Source organism: Mus musculus, chromosome 16 (assembly GCF_000001635.26).
Source record: "Mus musculus strain C57BL/6J chromosome 16, GRCm38.p6 C57BL/6J".
Classification (NCBI taxonomy): domain Eukaryota; kingdom Metazoa; phylum Chordata; class Mammalia; order Rodentia; family Muridae; genus Mus; species Mus musculus.
In genome coordinates this window covers 93,883,884-93,907,588 of record NC_000082.6, presented here as the reverse complement: position 1 = coordinate 93,907,588, position 23,705 = coordinate 93,883,884, and the positions used below count along the sequence as shown (strand labels likewise).

The 23,705-nt window shown below is 48.1% G+C and overlaps 1 protein-coding gene across 3 annotated transcripts; it reads right to left on the bottom strand.

Moving 5' to 3' along the window:
• Nucleotides 1-1,473: 1,473 nt before the first annotated feature.
• On the bottom strand, nt 1,474-23,689 carry Chaf1b (chromatin assembly factor 1, subunit B (p60)). Of its 3 annotated transcripts, none has more exons than XM_006522847.4 (14): nt 23,614-23,689; nt 22,968-23,156; nt 22,098-22,230; nt 20,350-20,467; nt 19,444-19,547; nt 15,993-16,089; nt 15,391-15,475; nt 14,764-14,857; nt 12,783-12,852; nt 12,603-12,694; nt 7,404-7,566; nt 6,233-6,664; nt 2,492-2,583; nt 1,474-1,684 (listed from the first exon to the last, which is right to left on the bottom strand). In XM_006522847.4, the coding sequence occupies exons 2-14, from the start codon at nt 23,091-23,093 to the stop codon at nt 1,572-1,574; spliced, it is 1,719 nt and encodes a 572-aa protein (XP_006522910.1). In that variant the 5' UTR covers nt 23,094-23,156; nt 23,614-23,689; the 3' UTR covers nt 1,474-1,571. The 3 variants fall into 3 exon arrangements, with proteins under 3 accessions (XP_006522910.1, XP_006522911.1, NP_082359.1); NM_028083.4 differs by having other exon boundaries at nt 1,483-1,684; nt 22,968-23,123; nt 23,614-23,688; XM_006522848.2 differs by lacking the exon at nt 23,614-23,689 and having other exon boundaries at nt 14,690-14,857; nt 22,968-23,043.
• Nucleotides 23,690-23,705: the final 16 nt, after the last annotated feature.

The window sequence follows — 23,705 nt, the reverse complement described above, 5'->3', positions numbered from 1 at the left end:
AGGCTCCTCCTCCCTGAGAGAAGAACAAATGGGCCTCTCCTGGCTCCATGGTGTCTCTTGGGCTGCAGAGACAGTTCCCTCCACCCAGGATGGGGAGCTGGAAAGTCTGAAGGTCCCCTCTCCCCAAGGATGTTTAGCCTGGAAAAAAAGGCCAATAGAAGTGCAGGCAGCTGCGAGGGGCTGCGGAGGGAAGGGCCTGCTGTGTGAGAATCAGCAGCAGGCACAGATTGACCTACAAGTGCTTTGGGTCGTATGTATGCTCCAAGGGGCATCGGGATGTGGGGATTCTACTCAAGGTGACCCAGGAGGCCAACCAGCCGGACTCAGGCTACCATCTGCTCTCTGGTCCAGGCTGGTTTACCTCACTGAACCTCGCGCACTTGCTCAGTTCCCAGCACTGGCCCGAGTTGGTAGCTAATTTGGGAGGTTGAGTTGGAGAGTTTTTAGATGCAATTAAGGGTTAAATCCCTGGAGGTTAATGGTACCCACTGCCTCTGCAGAGGGTCCCAAGTTTAGTTCCCAGTTTCCCCCAAGGCAGCTCATCACCACCTGTAATTCCTGTTCCAGGAGATCAGACACCCTTTTCTAGCCTTCCTGGGCACCCATGTGATCCACATACATACATGCAGGCAAAACACTCATGCATAGCAAATATTCTTAAATTTTAAAATTCCTCAAGTCTGAGCAAGCCATCTGGTGCAAGCAAGCATGGCGCTTTGGAACTGCTCCAGCTGCTGAGGGCTGAATTCACCCCTCCCCAGCCCCCGTCCAGGCAGGAGCAGAGCCTGCAGCAGCCGCCTGTTCACTACCAACCTACCCAGGTCTGTGTACACCCTTATCAACAGTTCTGTGGAGTCCCTCGGGTAGTTACATCTGGATGTGTTATGGAGTTACGGAGGCCAAAGATCCCACTTGCCCTTCAGTGGGGTGTCCTCCAGTTACCGCGCAGCTCCCCTAAGGGTAGCAAGCTCTCAATGCTGGTTGCCCTGAAGAGTGTGCTGTGCCTGGCTCACCCACAGTACCTGACTCTGAACGAGTGAAACACAAATCCACACAGGAACTGATGTTATCTTGTTTTCTGAGCCCATCCCACTGTGATCCAAAGGTGCTGCCACCAGATCCACAACTCTAGACAAGGGCAGGCTCAGACGGAGGGTCAAGCAAGGCAGCCAACCATCAAGCCCTCTGAGCGGAGTCAGTGGGCACAGTGACCTCCAGTGGCCATTGGAAGCACTGCATGCTCTCACTTGAATTTCTCATTTGTAGGACAGATGGCCCCTGTCTTCTCCTAGCCCTCCTCTCTACCAAGAGTGTAAAGTCTGTCAAGTGAAGGGATTAGGGTGCAGAGCAGGTTTCCCAGTCTCAGAAACTCATCCAAAAGAGGCCTTTGCCTAGCATAATACGCAGAGACCCATGGGAAGGGGTGACTGAACAAGGGCATGCAGGCTGCTACAGCGAAGTCAGCACACACACTTTTTCTATGTGAACCAATTCATGAGTGTTTATTTGGCCACCATCACCAGCCTTCGAGCTTTGGCCTTGCCTCCTCTGCACGCAGGTGCATAGCAGGCTCAGACAGTCTTGGAAGAGTCATCAGGGGCCAGGTTTTGGGCATCTCCTTCACGTTCCTCAAGCCTGGGTCTCTTCAGTTCAGGAGGCTCCTCCGGTGGCTCCCCAGGAGCCTCTGAAACATTGACAGACTTAAGGTTAGCAAGCAGGGAGGGCTTCTGTGAGTCAGGGTGACATGAAATAAGGAGGCAAGTGGGGCTGGAGAGATGGCTCGGCGGTTAAGAACACTGACTGCTCTTCCAAAGGTCCTGAGTTCAAATCCCAGCAACCACATGGTGGCTCACAACCACCCGTAATGAGATCTGATGCCCTCTTCTGGTGTGTCTGAAGACAGCTACAGTGTACTTACATATAATAAATAAATAAATCTTTAAAAAAAACACACACACACACATTAAAAAAAAAAAGGCACAAGTGGCCCAGTGAGACGCTGACTACAGCTAGGAGGAATAATGGATCTACACAGCTGGTTCTCGTGTCAAGAGACAGACGTCTGCGACACTGAGGATGTGACAGGGTAAGAGGTAGGTAGCATCAGTGTGTAAGAAGTGGCTGTTCTTCCAAAGGTCCTGAGTTCAATTCATGGCAGTTCACAACTGTCTGTAATTCCATTTCCAGGGGATCTGAAACCCTCATACAGACATACACGAACACCAGCATTTAAAATAAACAAATAAATAAATAGGTGGCATCAGGGATGCTATTAATCCCTCTACAACACTAATCATCTGCCCCAAACACAAGCTGTCATGAAGTGGGGAGACCCATCCCTCCAGAAACCACGACTGCTCAGTGCACAGGGTTACTTTCCTACGTTTGTCCAAAGGACGGTCCCAAAAAGACAGTCTGGCCTTCCGAGAGCTGACCTAAAGTCAGGTGTGTGTTAGCTTCCAGAAGAATACATCTCTAAACCCTCCCTTACCTGGCTGGACCTCTTCTGTGGAGGGGGCGGTCCCGCTATTGGGCTGTGGATTTGGCACAGTGTCTGTTTTCAATGGTGTTAAATTTATTCTCCTGGATTAAAAAGAATAAAAGGTTGGATCGCTCATTAGTGTCCGAGGAGCCGTTTAGGTACGAAGCCAAGGTTCAAAGCTGTAAAGAGAGAGAGCTACTCATTTCCCTGCAGAGCATATCACGCATGGCCTTCAGTGTCCTCCGCCTGCCCAGAAAGGACAGCATGGAGGTGGGAGGCCGCATCACAGCCACAGTCAATGTTCACCACACCCAGTCACACTCAGAAGCTGAGCTCTGCTGAGGAGTCCAGTACATACCTTGCTGAATGCGGACCCAAACCACACTCAATCCCGTTTTAAATTTGGAGTTTGGCTTCCCAACAGCCAGTGTTTTTTTGTTTGTTTGTTTGGTTGGTTTTGGTTTTTCGAGACAGGGTTTCTCTGGCTGTCCTGGAACTCACTCTGTAGACCAGGCTGGCCTCGAACTCAGAAATCCGCCTGTCTTGGCCTCCCGAGTGCTTGGATTAAAGGCGTGCACCACCATGCCCGGCTCAGTGTTTTCTTTTTAAAGTTACAACTGTGGAGAAATTGGTAAATGGCTCAGAAGAACTCAAGAGAATTAACTGAACACCAAAAATAGCCAGGCGTGGTGGCACACACCTTTAATCCCAGCACTTGGGAGGCAGAGGCAGGTGGATTTCTGAGTTTGAGGCCAGCCTGGTCTACAGAGTGAGTTCCAGGACAGCCAGGGCTACATAGAGAAACCCCGTCTCGGAAAAACAAAACAAAACAAACAAACAAACAAACCCCAAAATACCTCAAAAATACCTCACCACCCCTCAAAGAAATAGAATATTAAAAAAACACATCTTGAGCCAAAGGCGGTGGTGCACATCTTTAGCCCTGGCACTCAAGGAGGCAGAGGCCTCTCTGAGTTCAAGGTCAGTCTTGTCTAGAGAATGAGTTCCAAAATAGCTACAGCTATGTGGTAACACACACACACACACACACACACACATCCCTACCCTCCCCCTAAAAAAACCCCAATAACAAAAAAATCCCAAACAAAACCCCATGATGGGTTGAGTGATGGCTTAGTAGTTAAGGGTGTTTGCTGCTCTGCCAGAGGGCCTAAGTGCAGTTCCCAGTACTGTGAAGACAGCTCTAGGGAACCGACACTCTTTCCTGGCCTCCAAAGGTACTTTCGTGTATGTGCACACATGCAAATATGCACACACAACATTTTTTAAGAATGCATTCCTGAGCTAGAGAGATGACTGCTCTTCCAGAGGTCCCGAGTTCAATTCCCGCTGATCACATGGTGGCTCACAACCATCTGTAATGAGATCTGATGCCCTCTTCTGGTGTGTCTGAAGACAGCTACAGTGTACTCATATACATAAAGTAAATGAATAAATATTTCTTTAAAAAAATGCATTCCTGCCGGGCAGTTGTGGCACATGCCTTTAATCCCAGCACTTGGGAGGCAGAGTCTGAGTTCGAGGTTAGCCTGGTCTACAGAGTGAGGTCCAGAACAGCCTAGGTAGTACAGAGAAACCCTGTCTCGGAAAAAAAAAAATGCATTCCTATTCTATAAGAATAGACTTTGAAAGAGTCAACCATGATATTTGAGTTGTATTATGAATTCATCAATAGTTGGAAGAACATAGCAGGCCCAGGAGGCAAGGAGTGTGAGTCCAGCTGTACCTCACCAGCCCAAACCCCGCACACCCCCGACCTAGAGAATGAGAAGGAAGACAGACAGGTGGAGTAGGAGAGGCAGAGTCAGGGGACCACTAGGCATCCAAGATGCAGAAGGAAGGAAAACCCAGGCTGCCACCTGCTGGTGCAGAAGGACAAAGGCGGCCGCTACTTGGCCCAGAAAGGAACGCATGACCTCCCTCAGAGGTTATGGGATCAGAAAGGCTGCTCTCATGGATTTTTCCTGTGTGGAGATGGGAGACTGAGACAGGGTCTTGTAAATACTCAGGCGGCTCTGGGACTTACTTGTGGTTCAGGATGCCCCCAACTCACAGTAGTCCCCCTGCCTCAGCCCCCAAGTGCAGATAGATAGCATGGTTCCACCCGGCTTGGTCTCACATAGACTGAAACAACTGCTGAGGCTGGAGGAACCTCGGGCAGGGATGAGAGAGTCACGGCCAGACGAGGAGTAAGCTCTGGAGTAAGTGCCAGTGCATGGAACAGGGACGTCCTTACCAACGGGAAGCCTCAGAACAGTTGCGACCAAAAGGCTAAGTGCTCACGCCTGGAAGTGCTGAGGACTTGACCTGCACACAATGTACACGCCTGACAAAATATCACAATGAGCAGGCCAGCATGGCAGCGGCGCGGCGGTGGTTGTGGTGGCGGGGGTGCAGAGGCAGGTAGACCTCTGCTGAGTTTAAGGTTTACAGAGTAAGTCAGTCAGGACAGTCAGGGCTACATTGGGGGAAAAAAAGAGAACTGTCTGGAAAAAAATGAAACAATGTATCTCAACCACAAAATTATTTTGTTGCTACTTCGCAACTGCTATTTTGCTGTTAAGAACTGTAATGTAGCCTTTAATCCCAGCACTTGAGAGGCAGAGGCAGGCAGATTTCTGAGTTCCAGGCCAGCCTGGTCTATAGAGTGAGTTCAAGGACAACCAGGGCTACACAGAGAAACCCTGTCTTGAAACAACCAAAAAACAACAAAACCAAAACTGTAATGTAGGGCTGGAAAGATGCTCAGTGGTTAAGTGGTCCTGAGTTCAATTCCCAGCAACCACATGGTGGCTCACAACCATCTGATGGCCTCTTCTGGTGTGTCTGAAGACAGCCACAGTGTACTCATATACATAAATCAATAACTCTTTAAAAAAAAAAAAGAAAAAAATCGCAATGTTAAATACCTGATATGCAAGATTATCAGATAGGTAACCCCTGTGGGGTCCTGGCCTGCAGGTTGAGAACCCCTGGTCTAGGGGATGATGTTAAGTCACTGAGGGTGCCCTTGAAGGAGACACAGGGACACAGGTTCCTTCTCAGTGCTACCCTCCGGCCCACGGGGTAAACAGCTTTCTTTACCACACACACCTACCACCCTGTAATACTGGCTCTAGCCAGGGCAATGAGACAATCAACTGTGGACTGATGCTTTGGAACCTGTAAGCCAAAGTAAGGCTTTCCTCCTTTTAAGCTGATTATTTCAGGCATTTAGTCACCGTGTCAGAAAACTTCCCGATGCAGGGCTTCCTTCATTTCCTACATGCCAGGAGGTTATCTGGCGCCACAGAGCAAGGCTGAGCTGAAAAAGGGGGGCACTTCCTGTCCTGTAGGCTTACACCCCAAGAGGACACAAACCCCTGCCAGACAATACTATGGGGGCCTGGGGTTACAGAGACCAGGAAGAGAGAAGACACATTTAATTGGGTCTCAGGAAGATTCCAATGTCACCAGGAGTATCCAAAGCTTCCTTCCCCCGGGAAGCAGACATGGATATCTCAAAGGGCAGAGTGTGCTCTGGGAATGTGACAGGAGAGTTGGGAGACAAGGCTAGGAAAAGCCCCAGGCTCTGACAGCAGCCCACCTAGCCCACGGAATCACGGGAAGATGCTAGGCTTCATCCCTAGGCAGGAATGTAGGTCCAGAAGGAGGGAGGTGGAACCTTCAATACTTGCTATGCTGGGGCCCATTTCACAGCAACACTCTTGTTTTATCAAATGCTCTTACCGGGGGGCTGTCTTGCCCCAAGTCTGCAGCGTGTTCAGGGTGACCCTGCGGGGTTGGGGGGCTTTCATGTTTTGCCCAGCAGGTTGCAGGGTCTTCTCTTCAGAAGGTTGTGGCAAGGGGCTTTTGCCAGCCGGGATGGCTGAGGGACTGTCCTTGATGGCCGACGGAGCTGGAGACTGTGTGGTTGGTGAAGGAGTGGTACAGGGACTGCTGGGGTCTTGGGTTCTGTTGCTGGGGGTCCCTTCGACTGATCTGGATCCCGGCGAAGATCCCTGGTGTGTCTGGTTCTTGGCTTTCTTGGCTGTGTCGGGAGTCCTTATGCTCAGCACTGGCTTCTCTTTCAAAGGTATGCCAAGTTCACCTTTCTCGAAGGTCACAAATGTGCAATAGCCATCCGTGGAGGAAATGGCCAAGAAGGCCCCATCGCTGGACCTGTGTCCCCAGAACAGGAAAGAAGTCAGAGGTTTAACTGATGTCTATAGGGCACACTTTACCCTCCTATGGCTAGCCAGGAAGCTGGCACCAACCATAGGCTTTGTTAGACAGGGGACTGGCACGACAGACTGTTTGAACAAGCACTTCAGACACCCAGTTTCCTTTCTCAGTCCCATCTCAGTCCCTGAAGCCATCTTGATCTATGTACTTTCCTCTCAACTTCAATCTTTTCTTTCCCAACATAAAAGATAAATTCGGGGCCAGTGAGACGGCTCAGCTGGTACGGGTGCCTGTTGTTTAAGCTTGACTCCTGGGTGCCATGTGAGGTGGCCGGAGAACCGACCCCACAGAGTTCTCCTCTGACCTCCGTGTTTGAACATATGCACCACCCCCACACATACACACACTAGATAGAAGCATTCATATAAAGAAACTTAAAGAAAAACAAGGGACCTACAGAGGTATTTCAGTTGGTAGAGCTCTTACCTAGTGTGCACGAGACCCTGGGTTCAGTGCCAAGCGTGAACTGGGCACATCGATACACAAAAGAAGCCAGGTTCAGTGCTAAGCGTGAACCAGGCATGTTGGTGCACACAAAGCCCCAGGTTCAGTGCTAAGAGTGGCTTCCATTTTAATAAAAGTTCATTCATGGAAATGGGGCCAGATCTGAGATCTGTAGAAACAAACTATTCCCTGGCTCAGAGGTCTATCCTCGACACCCGTGTCTGTTACTCACCAGGAAATGTCACTCAGGGTATGGTAATGGATGTTAGACACATAGCCAAATGGGAAAGACTGTTGAGTGTCATAGAGCAACACAGAGTCCTCGGAAGCCACCGCGAACACCATACGGTAGGGCAGGTTCACCAGCTCGGGGCTGGGCTCCTCTGATGCTTTCTCTGTAAGGGGGGAAACAAGCTGAGTGAAGTCACAAAACCAAAGGAGAGAACCAGTCTCCCCAAACTCTCTCCGCCGGGGGAGGAGATGTCACGTCACTAAAAGCCAGTTTACGGTAAACCATGAAGAATTCAGCCCCTGGGTTGGCAAGATGGATCTGCAGGGAGAGGCACCCGATGGCAGGCCTGCCAACATGACTTTGATTCACAGGACCCACATGTGGAAGCACTGAGGGCTGTAAGTTTTCCTCTGACCAGCACATATGCAATGAGCTCAAAAGCACAGTCCCAACACACACGCCTGCACATAATAATAAAATAAAAAAAAAATACAGAATTCAAGCTGGTGGCACACACCTTTAATCCCAGTCCTCAGGAGGCAGAGGCAGGCAGATCTCTATGAGTTTGAGGCCAGCCTGGTCTACAGATCGAGTTCTAAGACAGGGCTGTTACACAGAGAAACCATCTCAAAAAACAAAAGGGGTAAAAAAATCAATTCTTACATTTACACGGGCATGAATGAGGCCAGACCAGTAATCAAGGACTTCTGCGCGCCAGGAACTAAGTACAGCTTTCTGACAGGAAAATGGTTTCGTTTAGGAACACTATCAAGTGATACTTTGTTTTTTGTAGGAGTGTGTGTGTGTGTGTGTTTCTCATTCTTTAGCCCAGGCTGGTCTGTAATTCCCCATGCAGCCCAAATGAATCTCAAACGCAGGGCAAAGCATCCCAGGCCAGCCTCCCAAGTGCAGGGATAACAGGTGTGAACACCAACTGATGATTTTAGAGCTCTGTCGACTTACTGATGTCATTTATACTCAGGATTTAAAGGTTTAAAGTAGTGTCTGCTCCATCACGGAGAACACGGGGACCAGATTTCTGGTCCCCGATACACTAGGCCAAGTAGGTGCACAGCAACTTTCCAGACACTGGGCAGCAGGTGGCGAGACACCGTGATCCTGAGAGGGGCCTGAGAGGCCCAGAGAGGGCAGAGATTCCAGGCGTGGCCTAGAAGCCTCCCCGCTGAAAGGCTGGGAGCCCTTATAGCTCAGGAAGATCAGGTTGTGGTTGAGTTGTCAGCTTACTGCTGACTGGAACAGGCTGAGGAGGGAGGAGGCTCAGAGGAGGCATCCAGCATCGAGAGGTCCGAGAGGCACCTCACAGCCCCGGGCGACAGTTTATATGCAGAAGGCCTTGCCTCAGGGTGTAAGGATTTGTTTTTTTGTTTGTCTTGACAAACATGATTTTAATATTTTCAACTGTTGATATTCAACAAACAGAATAGTTATTTTAAGATATACTTCATTGTTATGTCTCCCCTTTCATTTCCGATTTTATTGGTTTGGATACTGTCTCTGTGCCCTCTGGTTAGTCTGGCTAAGGGTTTATCTATCTTGCTGGTTTTCTCAAAGAACCAGCTCATGGTTTTGTTGATTCTTTGCATAGTTCTTTCTATTTGGTTTGATTATTTCCCGCTGTCTACTCCTCTTGGGTGTATTCGCTTCTTTTTGTTCTAGAGCTTTCAGGTGTGCTGTCAAGCTGCTAGTGTAAGCTCTTTTCAGTTTCTTTTTGGAGGCACTCAGAGCTATGAGTGAAATTTCCTGCTTTCATTGTGTCCCATAAGTTTTGGTATGATGTGTCTTCATTTTCATTAAATTCTAAAAAGCCTTTCCTTCCTTCCTTCCTTTCTTTCTTTTTTCCTTCCTTCCTTCCTTCCTTCCTTCCTTCCTTTACCAAGTTATCATTGAGTAGAACCTTGATCAGCTTCCAGGTGTATGTGGGCTTTCCATTGTTTCTGCTGGAATTTAAGACCAACCTTAGTCAATGATGATCTGACAGGGTACATGGGATTTTTCAATCTTCTTGTATCTGTTGAGGACTGTTTTGTGACCAATTATATGGTCAATTCTGGAAAAGGTACTATGAGGTGCTGAGAAGGTATAATCTTTTGCTTTAGGATGAAATGTTCTATAAATATCTGTTAGATCCATTTGGTTCATAATGTGTTAGTTTTATTGTCTCTGTTTAGTTTATGGTTCCATGATCTGTCCATTGCTGAGTCTCCCACTATTATTGTGTGGGTTGCGATGTGTGCTTTGAGCCTTAGTAAAGTTTCTTTTATGAATGTGGGTGCCCTTGCATTTGGAGCATAGATGTTCAGAATTGAGAGTTCATCTTGGTAGATTTCCTTTGACCAGTATAAAGTATCCTTCCTTATCTTTTTTTGATAACTTTTGGTTGAGAGTTGATTTTATTCAATATTAGAATGGCTACTCCAACTTGTTTCTTAGGATCATTTGCTTGGAAAATTGTTTTCCAACCTTTTACTCTGAGGTGGTGTTAGCATTAGTCACTGAGGTGCATTTACTGTATGCAGCAAAAAATGCTGGGTCCTGTTTATGTATACAGTCTGTTAGTCTATGTCTTTTTTGGGGAATTGAGTCCATTGATGTTAAGAGATATTAAGGAAAAGTGACTGTTACTTCCTGTTATTTTTGTTGTTAGAGGTAGAATTATGTTTGTGTGGCTATCTTCTTTTTGGTTTGTTGAAAGATTACTTTCTTGCTTTTTCTAGGGTGTAGTTTCCCTCCTTGTGTTGGTATTTTCCATCTATTTATTATCCTTTGTGGGGCTGGATTTGTGGAAAGGTAATGTGTAAATTTGGTTTTGTCATGGAATATCTTGTTTTCTCTGTCTTTAGAATTTTGCTGTGTAAATTAGCCTGGGCTGGCCCAGGATCTTCTGGCTTTCACAGTCTCTGGTGAGAAGTCTGGTGTAATTCTGATAGGCCTGCCTTTATATGTTACTTGACCTTTTTCCTTTACTGCTTTTAATATTCTTTCTCTGTTTAGTGCATTTGGTGTTTTGATTATTATGTGTTGGGAGGAATTTCTTTTCTGGTCCAGTCTATTTGGAGTTCTGTAGGCTTCTTGTACGCTCATGGGCATCTCTTTCTTTAGGTTAGGGAAGTTTTCTTCTATAATTTTTGTTGAAGATATTTACTGGCCCTTTAAGTTGGGAATCTTCACTCTCTTCTATATCTATTATCCTTAGGTTTGGTCTTCTCATTGTGTCCTGGATTTCCCAGATGTTTTGGGTTAGGAGCTTTTTGGTTTTTGCATTTTCTTTGACTGTTGTGTCAATGTTTTCTATGGTATCTTCCGCACCCTCTGAGATTCTCTCTTCTATGTCTTGTATTCTGTTGGTGATGCTTGCATCTATGACTCCTGATCTCTTTCCTAGGTTTTCTAACTCCAGGGTTGTCTCCCTTTGTGATTTCTTTATTGTTTCTAGTTCCATTTTTAGATCTTGGATGGTTTTGTTCATTTCCTTCACCTGTTTGATTGTGTTTTCCTGTAACTCTTTAAGGGATTTTTGTGTTTCCTCTTTAAGGGCTTCTAGCTGTTTACCTGTGTTCTCCTGTATTTCTTTAAAGGAGTTTATTTATGTCCTTTTTAAATTCCTCTATCATCATCATGAGAAGTGATTTTTAGACGCAAATCTTGCTTTTCCAGTGTTATGGTGTATCCAGGACTTGCTATGGTGAGAGAATTGGGTTCTGTTGCTTCTGTCCTTATGCTTGCCTCCTGCCATCTGATTATCTCTAGTGCTACCCGCCCTTGCTTATCTCACTAGTGCCTGGCTTTCCTGTGATTCTGGTTGTGACAGAACTCCTCAGAGTCCAGCTGTCTCTGTGATCCAGTGATCCTGAGATCCTGGGTGTGTCAGAGCTCCTGGGAGTCAAGCTGCCTCTGGGACCCTGAGATCCTGGTGTGACCAAGCTCCTGGGATCCTGGGATACTGGGATCCAGTGGTCCTGGGCGTGTTAGAGCATCTGGCAGTGAAGCTTTTTCTGGGTGTTGTGGGACTGGCTTCGGAGTTAGCGCCCAAGGTCTGCTCAGGGCACCTTTGATCCTATGATCCTGGCCATGCTAGAGTGCCTGGGAGTGGAGCGTCCTTTGGGTGTTGTAGGACTCGGGGTGTAAGGTTTGTGATGCACCAGATGCTACCTAGTGAACCTTAAAAGCAACATAACTCCATCCCAGCGCAAACCTCAAGAACATCAACAAGAACTGAAAACCCAGTGTTGGTTGAGGTAAACAGACACACAAATGGAAGATGGAGGGATGAAGACAGGTCAGTTGGCAGGATACTGGCTTATCGTGCAATACTCTGGCTTAATCATCAGCACCAACTAAAACCGGGTGTGGTGGTACATGTCCTAGACCCCACTGTCAGGTCATTCTCTGATACGTGACAATAAGTCTGACATCAACTTAGACTACATGACTCTGATGGCTTGTATATGCTTAGCCCAGGAAGTAGCACTATTAGAAGGTATGGCCCTGTTGGAGTAGGTGTATCACTGTGGGTATGGACTTAAGACCCTCACTCAAGCTGCCTGGAAGCCAATATTCTGCTAGTAGCCTTCAGATGAAGACATAGAACTCTCAGCTCCTCCTGCACCATGTCTGCCTGGATGCTGCCATGTTCCTGCCTTGATGATATTGGACTGAACCTCTGAATCTGTAAGCCATCCCCAATTACATGTTGTAAGGACTTGCCTTGTTGTATAAGACTTGCCTTGGTCATGGTGTCTGTTCACAGCAGTAAAACCCTAACTAAGACAATAACCCTGTCCCCAAAAGCCACATAACAACAAAAAGCCTAGTGGAAAGATAAGATAATACGAATGTACTTTCTAATATTGCTGTAGATGAGAAAGTTGCATTCTGGACAATGAGAGAAAAGACACACTATGTATCATGGGACACTACATATGAATATGCATGTCAAAAAGGCTAAGGGAAGAACTCGATGTTTTCACAGCAAATATTACATTATATACACAAACCTGAGCCTGGTCTACTGAGTGAGTAGCCAGGGCTACACAGAGAAACCCTGTCTCGAAAAACAAACAAACAAACAAAAAAACCCAAACAAACAAACAAAAAACAAAACCTGAGCCAAATCCACATACTTTTCCCCCCACAGGACAGCCATACCCCACCCACCACAAAGAGCAGTTCTGATGGTACCTGTTTCTGCCACTGGCCTCAATTCAAAGTAGACAGGACAACAGCGGACAGCAAGAGTCGCTTTCCCAGGGCACGGAAGATGGGCGATTGGCCTGCGAGAGTGAGTGCAGGTTAGCAACAGGCACAGATGCTTGTCAGAGGCAAAAAGGGCAGGATGGGGCCATCCCTGTATCTGTGTACCTTTTCAGGTGTTTTCTGGAGAACACATAAGTGGTGTTTGTCACATTCTCACCAGATTCCATACATCCGGCTGCAGAGCAGGGGAGGGAGGGAAGAAAGAGCCACTGTCACACAGTTTGCCAAGCCTTCCAGTCCAGCTTGCTAAACATCCTCCCCTCGTGTGGTAACCCTGACAGGGCATCTGTGACAGAGACAAGCACAAATGCTCCCTCTGTATGGTCCCACTCTCTGCTCCACTTCTGCCTGCCTGTCACCTCCACCTGAGTGACGACGCCAAGCCAGGAGCTTTGCACTTGTAAAATCCTGTGCTGGAGAAGAGAGACAAATCTAGCTGATGGAGCCTGTGGCTGGCTCCAGCCGCCAGCTCATGAGCCTCCAAATCTGTTCCCAGCATTCAGACCTTGGCTGTCCTCTCTCCGAGCCAGCCTTTAAGTTGTCAGGAGACTTAGCCCACGCTGCAGCCTCCTGCAGGACCTGTCACATGGTATAAAACATACACATGCTATCTTTTTTTCTCTCTAAGATTTATTTATTTTGATGTGAGCACACTGTCGCTGTCTTCAGACACACCGGAAGAAGGCATTGGATCCCACTGCAGATGGTTGTGAGCCACCATGTGGTTGCTGAGAATTAAACTCAGGACCTCTGGAAGAGCAGTCAGTGCTCTTAACCACTAAGCCATCTCTCCAGCCCCCTACACACGCCATCTTAACATGTGACGATTCTGGAACTGCTAGAGAGGACCCTACTCTTACTTAATCGTACAGCTATCCAAGGCCCACCCCTCCCCACTACCCCTAGGCACACAAGGAGCACACACTCCCACACAGTGGTATTTTCAATGCATTTGTTGTAAGACTAGAGAACTGCACGTTCCCTATTTGCTTATCCTATCAACAGTCCATAAAAGTCAGTCTCTGCAGTGCTACGGCCCCCTGCTTTGGTCACTCTGTAATATTTACTAGCAGAAAACCAGTCCTCTGCCAAGAAGCTGATCTGGGAGTTTGAGGGATTTGGGTTTTGGGTGGAGAGATTGACTGATTTTATTGGTTTGGTTTTAATTTGTTTGTCTGAGCCAGGGTCTCACACATATCAGGCTGGTCTTGAACTCACTACAGAACCAAGGTTGGCCTGGGTCTTCTCCCACCTCCACCTGCCAAGTGTTGGAGTATAGCAAAATGCTACCACGTGTAGCTGACAGATTCACTGAGAAATTCCTGATTTCCTTGCTAAGGAATTGTGTCTCAGCTGTGAGGCATAGGACTGGATGGCGTTATCAGGCTGCATTCTAAACAAGCCACGTTCCCAAGCGGCAACACCCACCTTCTGCTCAGCTATAATGGGAACTGTTGCTTTTTTTTTCAACCTGAACAGAATAGCAACATCTAAGTTGCCACACAGTTCAGTTCTGCATTTGCCTGTTGGCGGGTATCAGAACCTGTCCTGGATGTAATCTATACCTTGCTTTCACTCATTGGTCTATCTGTGGTGCTAAGGGTTGACCCCAAAGCCTTACACACCTTGGACACACCTGACTAATGAGCTTCATCTAAGTCCTCAGTTTTTCTTTCAGGTTTTCATCTTTTGTGTTTTGTTTTCTTGCCAAGTGAGAGGGCCGAGGTATAGGATACATTGTATCAAAGGCACCAGGTGGCGCTTCCACCATGTGTCTACTGACTTAGTCTGCTACACCTTTACCATATGGAAGTTTTACATTCCCAGCCAGGCCTGGGCTGCACACCTGTGATCCCAGCATTCAGGAAACTGGGATAAGAGGATCACAAGTTGAGGATCACCTTCAGCTACCCGAGTTCAGCACCAGCCTGAGCTACGCGAGACCATGACTCAGAACAAATGGCATGCAGTAGTCGGTTGGTACAAGGCTTGCACCACCACTCCGCTCACACCTGCAGGAGCTGAAGTGAACAGAGCCGTCCCTGTGGTGCCATCACACCCCTATGTCACATGCCGTCAGGCACACCTGGAGTGAGGAGCAAAGATCCATCTGGAGTAAAGCTGAGTCTTCGGAAGAACGACTTCATGCTGTCGTCGTGAAACATCCGGAAACTTCTTGCCTGTGGTAACAGAGCTTGAAATCACCTGAAAGCCTCTAACCCTCCACAGAGGCTCACCACTTAGAACTGGCACGCCAACAAGGCAGTCCAAGGAGAAGCCTCATCAGTTGGCCAGCAGGTCGGGCAAGTGCCGTGATTCAGAGGCAAGGAAGGACAACCCCAAGACTCACCAGATCTCAAAGGGCGAGATATTTTATGCTGGGCTGCTGAATGGCTCGGAGGGTAAAAGGCACTTGTTACCAAGCCTGTTGATCTGAGTTCCCAGGACCCATACAGTGCACTAAGGGAACTGACTCCCGACCTTCAGAAGCACACTGTAACACGTGTGTGCATGTTCCTGTATGCGTACTTGCACTCTTAACACACACACATATTCTTGCACACACACTCACACATGTGCCCAAACGTGAATATCACACATACATATGCATGCATACACACATGCCAAAGGCATACTCGTGTGGGCACACACACACACACACACACACACACACAAAACACACACCCATGAAAAAATGATAAGTACTTCCTACCTCTCCTTCAGGCCCCTGTCCAGAGAGCATCTTTGAAATGTTGAAAGCCACACGCTTTTTCTGGGTATTATAGATCCGCAGCACCCTGAAGAAAGAGCAGTCTGAGTCCCATCCCAGCACGGGAACTGGGTCTCACACAGTAACAACCTACTGCGAGTCTGCGGCTTGTCCCCTTGAGTCAAGTGTGATTCAGTTTATTTGATGCTAAAGCTCTTCCTAACGGGGCGGACAGATGCACCAGTGGCTATGAGCATGCACTGCTCTTGTAGGGAAGCCCAGTCTGTTCCCAGCACTGACAGCTCCCAACTGTAACTCCAGCCCCAGGGAACCCAATGCCCTCTTCTGGCCTCCAAGAGCACCAGGCACACACCTGGTACAAAGACATACATGCAGGCAAACATAAGAGTTCTTTCTACATCAATTCACCCATCCGGTAAAGATTCACTGGTGCCAGGTCTGCACAGGGCACCTGGCCTAATTCGTCTCTAATTCCTGTCTTGTCAGAATAGCAGATCCAAACAAAAAAGCCAAAGCTGGACTATCGATCCCTTAGTAAGGTTGCGATAAAACATTTGCAAAACACGTTCATGTTACTTACGAACCTGTCACAGCTCAGGGTCGCAATATATTGACCCAAAGGATCCCAGGTGACTCCTTGCACATAACTTTTATGCTCGTTGAAAATGGAAATTTTCTGCCCTACAAAGAAGCACGAGAAAGTTATTATCAAGATTTCCAGGAAGCACGCTGCAGGAACCACAATGTTGGCACTGTCTCCTACGTCCTGTCTGCCACTCTGCAAGCAACCTCAGAGAAGCCGAGTCAGACTCAGGGGACCCAAAGATCACTCCACACAGCCCCACCCCCACCCCTGCAGCACTCAAGGCAGCCAGGATGTAGAGCAAGCATGAGGCTGTGTGGGTTCGAGAAATTAGGAGCAATATCAGAGCCCTCAGTTTAGTTCTCTGGGTTGGCTAGTATGGTGGTTTGAAAGAAAATGGCCCCACATGCTCCAAGGGAGTTGGTACTACCAGGAGGTGTGGCCATGTTAAAGTAGGCGTGGTCTCGTTGGAGGAAGTGTGTCTAGGTTCACTCCCTGCTGCCTGAGGATCCAGAGGTAGAACTCTCAGCTCCCTCTCCAGCACCATGTCTGCCTGTACGCTGCCAGGCTTCCCGCCATGATGATAACAGACTGAACCTCTGAACTGTAAGCCAGCCCCAATTAAATGTTGTCCATTATAAGAGGTGCCTTGGGCATGGTGTCTCCTCACAATAGCAACCCTGAGAAGGTAGGACGGGGGTGGGAGGGATGACATGCACAGGAGAATCCCTCACTCGCAGCTTAGACCCTGGATGGTGGCAGCATTGAACTGCTGAGATGAAAGGGAGGACTCAGAAACAAGATGGAAGGAAAGAGAGGTACTGCAGTCAGAGAGCTCTGTAGGCAAAGAGCAGGCCAAGACCAGCTAGCTGGGAAACGATCTGCGCTTCAAAGAGCGAGCTGAAGCCAGACCTGGTGGTGCACACCAGGTGAAGAGGAGGTAGGGGGTATCCAGGGTTCAAGGCCAGCCTTGGTTACAAAGAGCTTCAAGGCAAACAAACAAACCAGAGTTGGGAAAATATGAGAGGAGAAAGAGTGACAAGTTAGGTCACAGAAACTGAAGGATGGTTGGGCGAGGCCTGAGCTGAGCAGGCTAACAAAGGCCCTCAGCAGAGGAGACAGCAGCACAGAGCTTCCCCAGACCAAAGGGAAACACAGTTATGGAGCCTTAACTATGTATGTATGTGTGCACGTGCACACATCTCATCTCATAGCCCAGGCTAGCCTAGAATTCACTCTACAGTCCAAGCTGGCTTGGAACTCACCATGTAGATCAAGTAGGACTCAAACTCCCAGCAATTCTCCTGCCTCCTGAATGCAGGGAGTACTGAGTGCCGGCATGAACTACTATGTCTGGCTGTATTCGCTTACTTCTGCGTTTGAATTATTCTTCAGCAACCTTTGGTCTGGGATTCTTTTGCTGTGATTCCTCACCACTGTGCAACCGCACCCTGCCACTTTCAAGGAAGAGGATTTCTCTATTGTTCTTCCAGAGGCCTGCTCGTGCCTGGTCTCTCTCATTTCCCGTCTTAATGAGGTTGGTGTTCAGCACAAAGTGCCCCCATCCATCAGCTTGTCACACACAGGCTCGTCAGTTGGATACAGACACAACAGGAAGGACTTAGACCTGAATTCACCTCCAAGTACAACAAGCATCAACTTGAAATTCTATCCATTTAACTTCAGGCCCGTTTTGCTGGTAAGGGGCGGCTTCTAGACCATATAGAACTACAGACTGGCCCCAAAATTCACAGGCTTCACTCAAACTAAGCAATATTCAGTAATTCAAATTACCATTCTAAGGCCCTGGGTTCAGTCCATGAGAGGGTGAGAGAAAAGACTCCTCCATTTTCCCAACTCCTTCACCCCCTTCCCTTCCTCACTCATCCCACTGCCACCCCAATTCCACACCCACCGTCCATCGGCACTGCTAACCCACAGTGCCCATGACCCAGGGGACATGCCTCAACCTAATTCCTATGTGCTGCCCTCCCTAACACACCTGAGGGCATCTCTCTCCTTGAAAGACTTTCCAGGAAGTTGGCTCGGATTAAGGAAGGTTGGATTGAAAGGCAGGCTCAAGGGGGCCCACGTAAGCCCCACGTAAGCTAACCAGGGGATGGGCTTTGGGTTCCATTCTACTTCCTGGTGTCCCTTCACTCTTGAACCCACACATTTTGTATCTTTGCTTTCTAAGCTTGCTACACTTGATCAAAGCATTCCTCCTAAGAGCGAGCCACAGGACAGAGTCTAAACTGAGTTGATTTAAGACTTCTTCTGTCAATGCAATTAATCTGACGAGTCTCTTCACCTTAGCCTCAGGTAAGACTCTTGAAACAAGGGCAGAAAGCAGTCACATTCTTCACCAAAATATCAGAGCAGTCTCTAGGCACAAACTAAAGTTCTTCTCCTCGGAGACATCTAGAGCCAGGACCCCAGGGTTCAAATCACCCTCAGCACCACTGTCTTCCATATTCCTACTAGGATGGTCCATTAAGCCCCACTACAAGCATTCCACTGCTTCCAAATCCACGTTCTTCCAAACAAAAGCAAGATCAGGCCTATCAAAGCCATATCTGAGACCCTGGTACCAACTTCTGTTTTAGTTAGGGCTTTACTGCTGTGAACAGACACCATGACCGAGGCAAGTCTTATAAAGGACAACATTTAACTGGGCTGGCTTACAGGTTCAGAGGTTCAGTTCATTATCATCAAGGCAGGAGCACGGCAGCATTCAGGCAGATATGGTGCTGGAGGAGGAGCTGAGAGTTCTACATCTTGATCCAAAAGAAGCCAGAAGGAGACTATCTTCTGCAGGCAGCCAGGAGGAAGGTCTCTTCTGCACTGGGCAGAACCTGAACATAGGATCTCAAAGCCCACCCCCACAGTGACACACTTCCTCCAACAAGGCCACGCCTCCTAATAGTGCAACTTCCCATGGGACAAGCACACTCAAACCACCTCGTACTTCCTTTTATAAGTTTCTTCGGTGATGGTGACTTATCACAGCAATAGAAAAGTAACCAAGACATGGGTTAATAGACCAGGAAACCCGACCCCGGGACCTGAGTTTCTCAAGCAAAGACTTTGGAAGACAGAATAAGACAAGAACAGGACTCATCACTTGGCTGACCCTGGCAGAATGAAATGATGAAGGTCTGGGCAGTGCCTGGATTTCAGCCTCTGTCAAAACAGTTTCCAACTCAGCATCCCCAACCTCGTACCTCCTTCTTCCTCGTAGTAGCAGAAATAAACCACTTGGTTTGGAGCTCAGCAGGTCAGAGCACTAACTGCTCTCACAGAGGACCCAAGCTTGGTGGTTCCTAGACAACTGCCTGTAACTCTGGCTCCAGGGGATCAGGCAGCCTGTTCTGGATTTCATGGGCACTGCATGCACATACATGTGCACATACATATACACATAATGTTAATGAGATACGTATACAGCTCACCTTTACTGACATCCCATATGATAACTGTGTTATCCACAGAGGCAGAGGTCATCAAATTCCCATCGGTTGCCCAGCAAATATCATACACATCTTCTAAGTGGCCCCTAGAGCCCAAAGACAGAAGGATTAACATTATTACTGTAAAAAGAGAAAAGCTACCAAAAAGTTCAAAGTCACTGGGCAGTGGTGGTGCATGCCCTAAGGAGGCAGAAGAGTTCAAGGCCAGCCTAGTCTACAGAGTGAGTTCCAGGACAGCAAGGGCTATAGAGAAACTATGTCTTGAAAAATAGGGGGGGGAAAAAAGTTCAAAGTCTATAACCACACATTGGAATTAGACTCTAGGAATTTTCCATGGAGATGTGTCAGCCCTGGCTATAAACAGCTGTTTTCAAAGACATCTGTGTCTAACGTGATAATCTAGGCACTAGGAAACTGAGGGGATAGGGTGGAGTATTCAAGGCTAGCCTGGGCTACTCAGCTGGACTAGCCTGGCTCAAAAACCAGATGGGGGAAGACTTGATTCTTTTTTACCTGATTCTTTTTTACTTTCTATTTTCATAATAGAAAGAAAAAAATCTATTTTTATAATGTTTTTATTGTCTTATAAAGTAGGCACAGGCTTTAAGTTAGGTACATAAACTATTAAGGTATTCAGGCTGTAAAGAAGAGTCACTTGGGGGCTGGAACTTAATCACGGTTCTGGCTCCTCCAGAAAAGTCAGGTTTTGTTCTCGGGTAGCACAGAACCTGTGACTGCGGTTCCGAGGAATCTGCTACCCTCTTCTGACCTCAGCAGGCACTCACACACACAACACTCTCAGTCATAAACTAAACAATCATAAATTAGAATAACCAGAATATACCTTCAAATAAAAATGGATTGTGGCCACAGTCCCTCCCCTGTTACCTCAGGGTCTTTACCACAGTCCAGTTCTCCTTATTCAGCTGCGCCTCCTCCTCATCCTGAAAGGCGATCTGCTCCGGCTCCTTGCTGTCATTCATCTTCCACAACAGAATGACGGCATCTGTGAGGTAAATCAGTATAGCATGAACCAGGCCCTTCCATGCCCTCCTTCATGTCTGGAGTTTTAGAGTGTCCTGTATGCTTTATATTGTTCAATGGACTCTCTGGCCATGAGGAGTCACTCATATCCAAGAATATGGCTAGGTGGTGCGTGGTGCATGCCTGTAATCTGGCCCTTGGGAGTCTGAGGCAGGTGGATCTGAAGTGCAAGGTTACATGGTGAGTTTGAGGTTAGCCTGGGCTACACGAGATCCTAGAAAAACACGAAGAATTTGTACAGGGCTAGTAAATCTCCCTTCTTCACCAGCAGGGCAAAACAGATCCCGTCTAGAATCACCACACATGTCAGTAAGCTTCCGGGCAAAATAACCGCCCTCACTGAGACTCTAGAGAACGCCTTAGAGATGGCTGGTCAGGAGGAAGAGAGGCAAGGGTCTGCAGACTGTGCCTGCAGAGCTCCATCTTGATGCACACCCACTTCACAGTGCCCCTGTCAGGACTGAGTGTGGGAATCTTCATGAAGCACCTACAGCTCAGTGGCCTGGACATGGTAAGCCACACATTTCTTCACAGTATCATATGGGCACATCAGCCATGTCAGCCTGACGGAGCAATGGTCTGAACCTGACAATTTCTCCTGAGGTGACTATAGGTTCACTGTGTAACGCGATCCTTTTAGGCCAGTGAAGGAGGGAGCAGGAAATACAGACAAAAAGAGCTCACTCAAAGCTACCCGGAAGCCTAGCTACATACATAGCTCGTCAGGGAGCCTGCTAGAGATGAGATGGCTGGACAGATCAACACTCTTCATGAGCCGACTAAAGGGAGGTTTCGGTCTTCGAGGCTAAGGGACTTTGTAATGGGGAACTGCCCTAGGGCCACCTTATAGGAGACAGCCTATTGCCCCCTCAAAGCTGTTCCACTTACAACAAATATGTGAATGCATGCATGTGGTGTGCGTGTACAATGAATGCATGTACACAGACACTCACACCCCACATATTTTGGGCATTAGGGCGCAGAACGCAACTATTCCTCTTTTTCCAAACCAAAACTAAGGTTTGTTTTACTTTCTACTGTTGTCTAGAGTATTTAATGTACGGTATAAGGATTACTTTTTCTGTATTCTTTTATCTCATTTAAAAACAGGTGCACAATACAAATTAATCTACCCCAAACAGGCACAAATTCTAAACATTCCCGAAGCCCATTAATTACACAGAGGTTCAGTGCTGACTCTGACAACCAGACAAGCCCCTGGGATGCTGACAGATCTACCACACCCAACCAGCCTGCAGGCAACAAATGGAGAAAGAACTATTTTCAGATATATCTTCTGAGTTTAATGGGTGTCCTTCATCTTCCATCTCTGACACACTCCCAAAATGTTACCTGTTTAGTGAGCTGAAAGGCAGCCAGGGGAATAGATACAATAAGCTCAGATCTCACAGTCCTATTCTCTTTCCCTGAAAAGACTGTTACTATTTAGCCAGGCCTGGTCTTGAACTCTCAGTCCTCCTGTCTCAGCCTCCAACATGCTGTGATCACTGGTCCATGTCAACCCAGCTCAAATGTCATTATTAGACAGGAGATTCGTGTCAGGTTTAAGGATTAATAAGGACAATACTTACCATCTCCTCCAGATGCTAAAATCTCCCCAGTTGGAGAAAAGCGTACAACATTGACAGCTTTGGTGTGTCGAGCAAGATTGGAGAGAAATTCCACAATGGCTTTCCCATCTGGCCCCCTCTCCAACTTCCAGATCTGTCGACAGCAAAGCATACATTGCAGAAACACACTAGCCACCTCCTAACTCCCTTCCAGGAGACAACAACTTATCTTCTGGCAGAAAATGCAATTTCTTTTTTGAAACTTTGTAAATCAAAGGAAGTATTAGCAGAAATGCACACCATCAGTCCCCTTACCTGCTATTCCCCTCTTCCAGTTCTTTAGAGCAAATGGGCAAAGCACAGAGCACAGGAGCTAGGCTCAGTATTACTATTTTGAGACAAGGTCTCACCTAGCCCAGGCTGGACTCAAACTCACTACTGTTGAGAATCTCAAACTTCAGATCTGTACCGTATGGGTATTGGGGATACATGCCTGGCACCACAGAGCTCTTCCTAGTTTAGTATTCTAAAATACTGAGAACCCACTTGTAACAATGTAGCAAATAGCCGGGCCGTGGTGGCCCACGCCTTTATTCCCAGCACTTGGGAGTCAGAGGGTTCGAGGTCAGCCTGGTCTACAGAGTTCTAGGACAGCCAGGGCTACACAGAGAAACCCTGTCTTGAAACAACAAACAAAACAAACAAAAACAATGTAGCAAATGTTAAGAAAGCTAATCTTCTCAGCATTCCTTGCTTTCCCCAGGCCTCAGAACTTAGTACACTGGACTAGGTGGCAACCCGACTTGAGTTGCTGCCTTCAGTTTTAAACAAAGGAATGAAAACGTGAGCTCCGCGTAGAACCTCCCCGTATCCTCCCGCCTGTCCATTTACCCTGACGGCGGTGTCCACCCCCGCGGATGCCAGCCTGTGGATCTTCCAGGTTGCCCCATGCTGGAAGTCCAGGCTGTACACTGGCTCCTTGTTGTGCCAGGCGATTTCACACGTGATCACTTTCATCCTCCAGAGTTTCCGCCAGGCAAAGGGAGGCTGGAAACGTTAGCAAAGAGTTAAACAGCGACCCTGGAACATGAAGGGCGAGCCGGGGAAAGAGCACAGAAGCCATTAGCGACGCCGACGGCTCAGACACCTGCAATCTTCAGCTAAAATGCTCCCGCAGGTAGAGAGACTTCCACCAGTGTACGGTTCCGGAAGAGAAAGAAACCAAACACCCCAGACGGAGGCGAGGACGGGCAGCACAGAGCATCGTGTTGAGGTGGGGTCCCAGAGACCGGTACCGGAGTACTGGCTATCATCCCGGGGAGCAGCAAGGGAGGGAGTTCACGGGGAGGGGCGCGGGTCCGGGCGGCCCAACCCGGCCTGGCGGAAGGCGCGCGAGTCCCGGTCCCGGTGGGGACTGTGGTCTGGGACGAACTGCCTTCTGCCTGCGCCCGCGCTGAGATCAGAACTCACGGCCCCGGTGAGGAGCTGCAGCCCAACCCAGGTCAGAAGCGCGGAAGCCGGGTATCAGCAAACCTACCTGCAGTAACTCGGTCCACCCGGGGCCGCCACAGCCCGCAGCTTCCCGCGCGCCGCAGGCCACGCCTCCGGTCACGCCTCCTCGGGGCGGAG

Bases quoted from the DNA above. Each gene is read 5' to 3' on its own strand.
- Chaf1b (XM_006522847.4), bottom strand. From the start codon at position 23,093: ATGAAAGTGATCACGTGTGAAATCGCCTGGCACAACAAGGAGCCAGTG. The intron at 15,476-15,992 runs GTTCGTAAGTAA...CTCTTTCTTCAG, and splicing joins GCGACCCTGAGCTGTGACAG to GGTGCTGCGGATCTATAATA. The intron at 2,584-6,232 runs GTAAGAGCATTT...TTTTTAATCCAG, and splicing joins TGGGGCAAGACAGCCCCCCG to GAGAATAAATTTAACACCAT.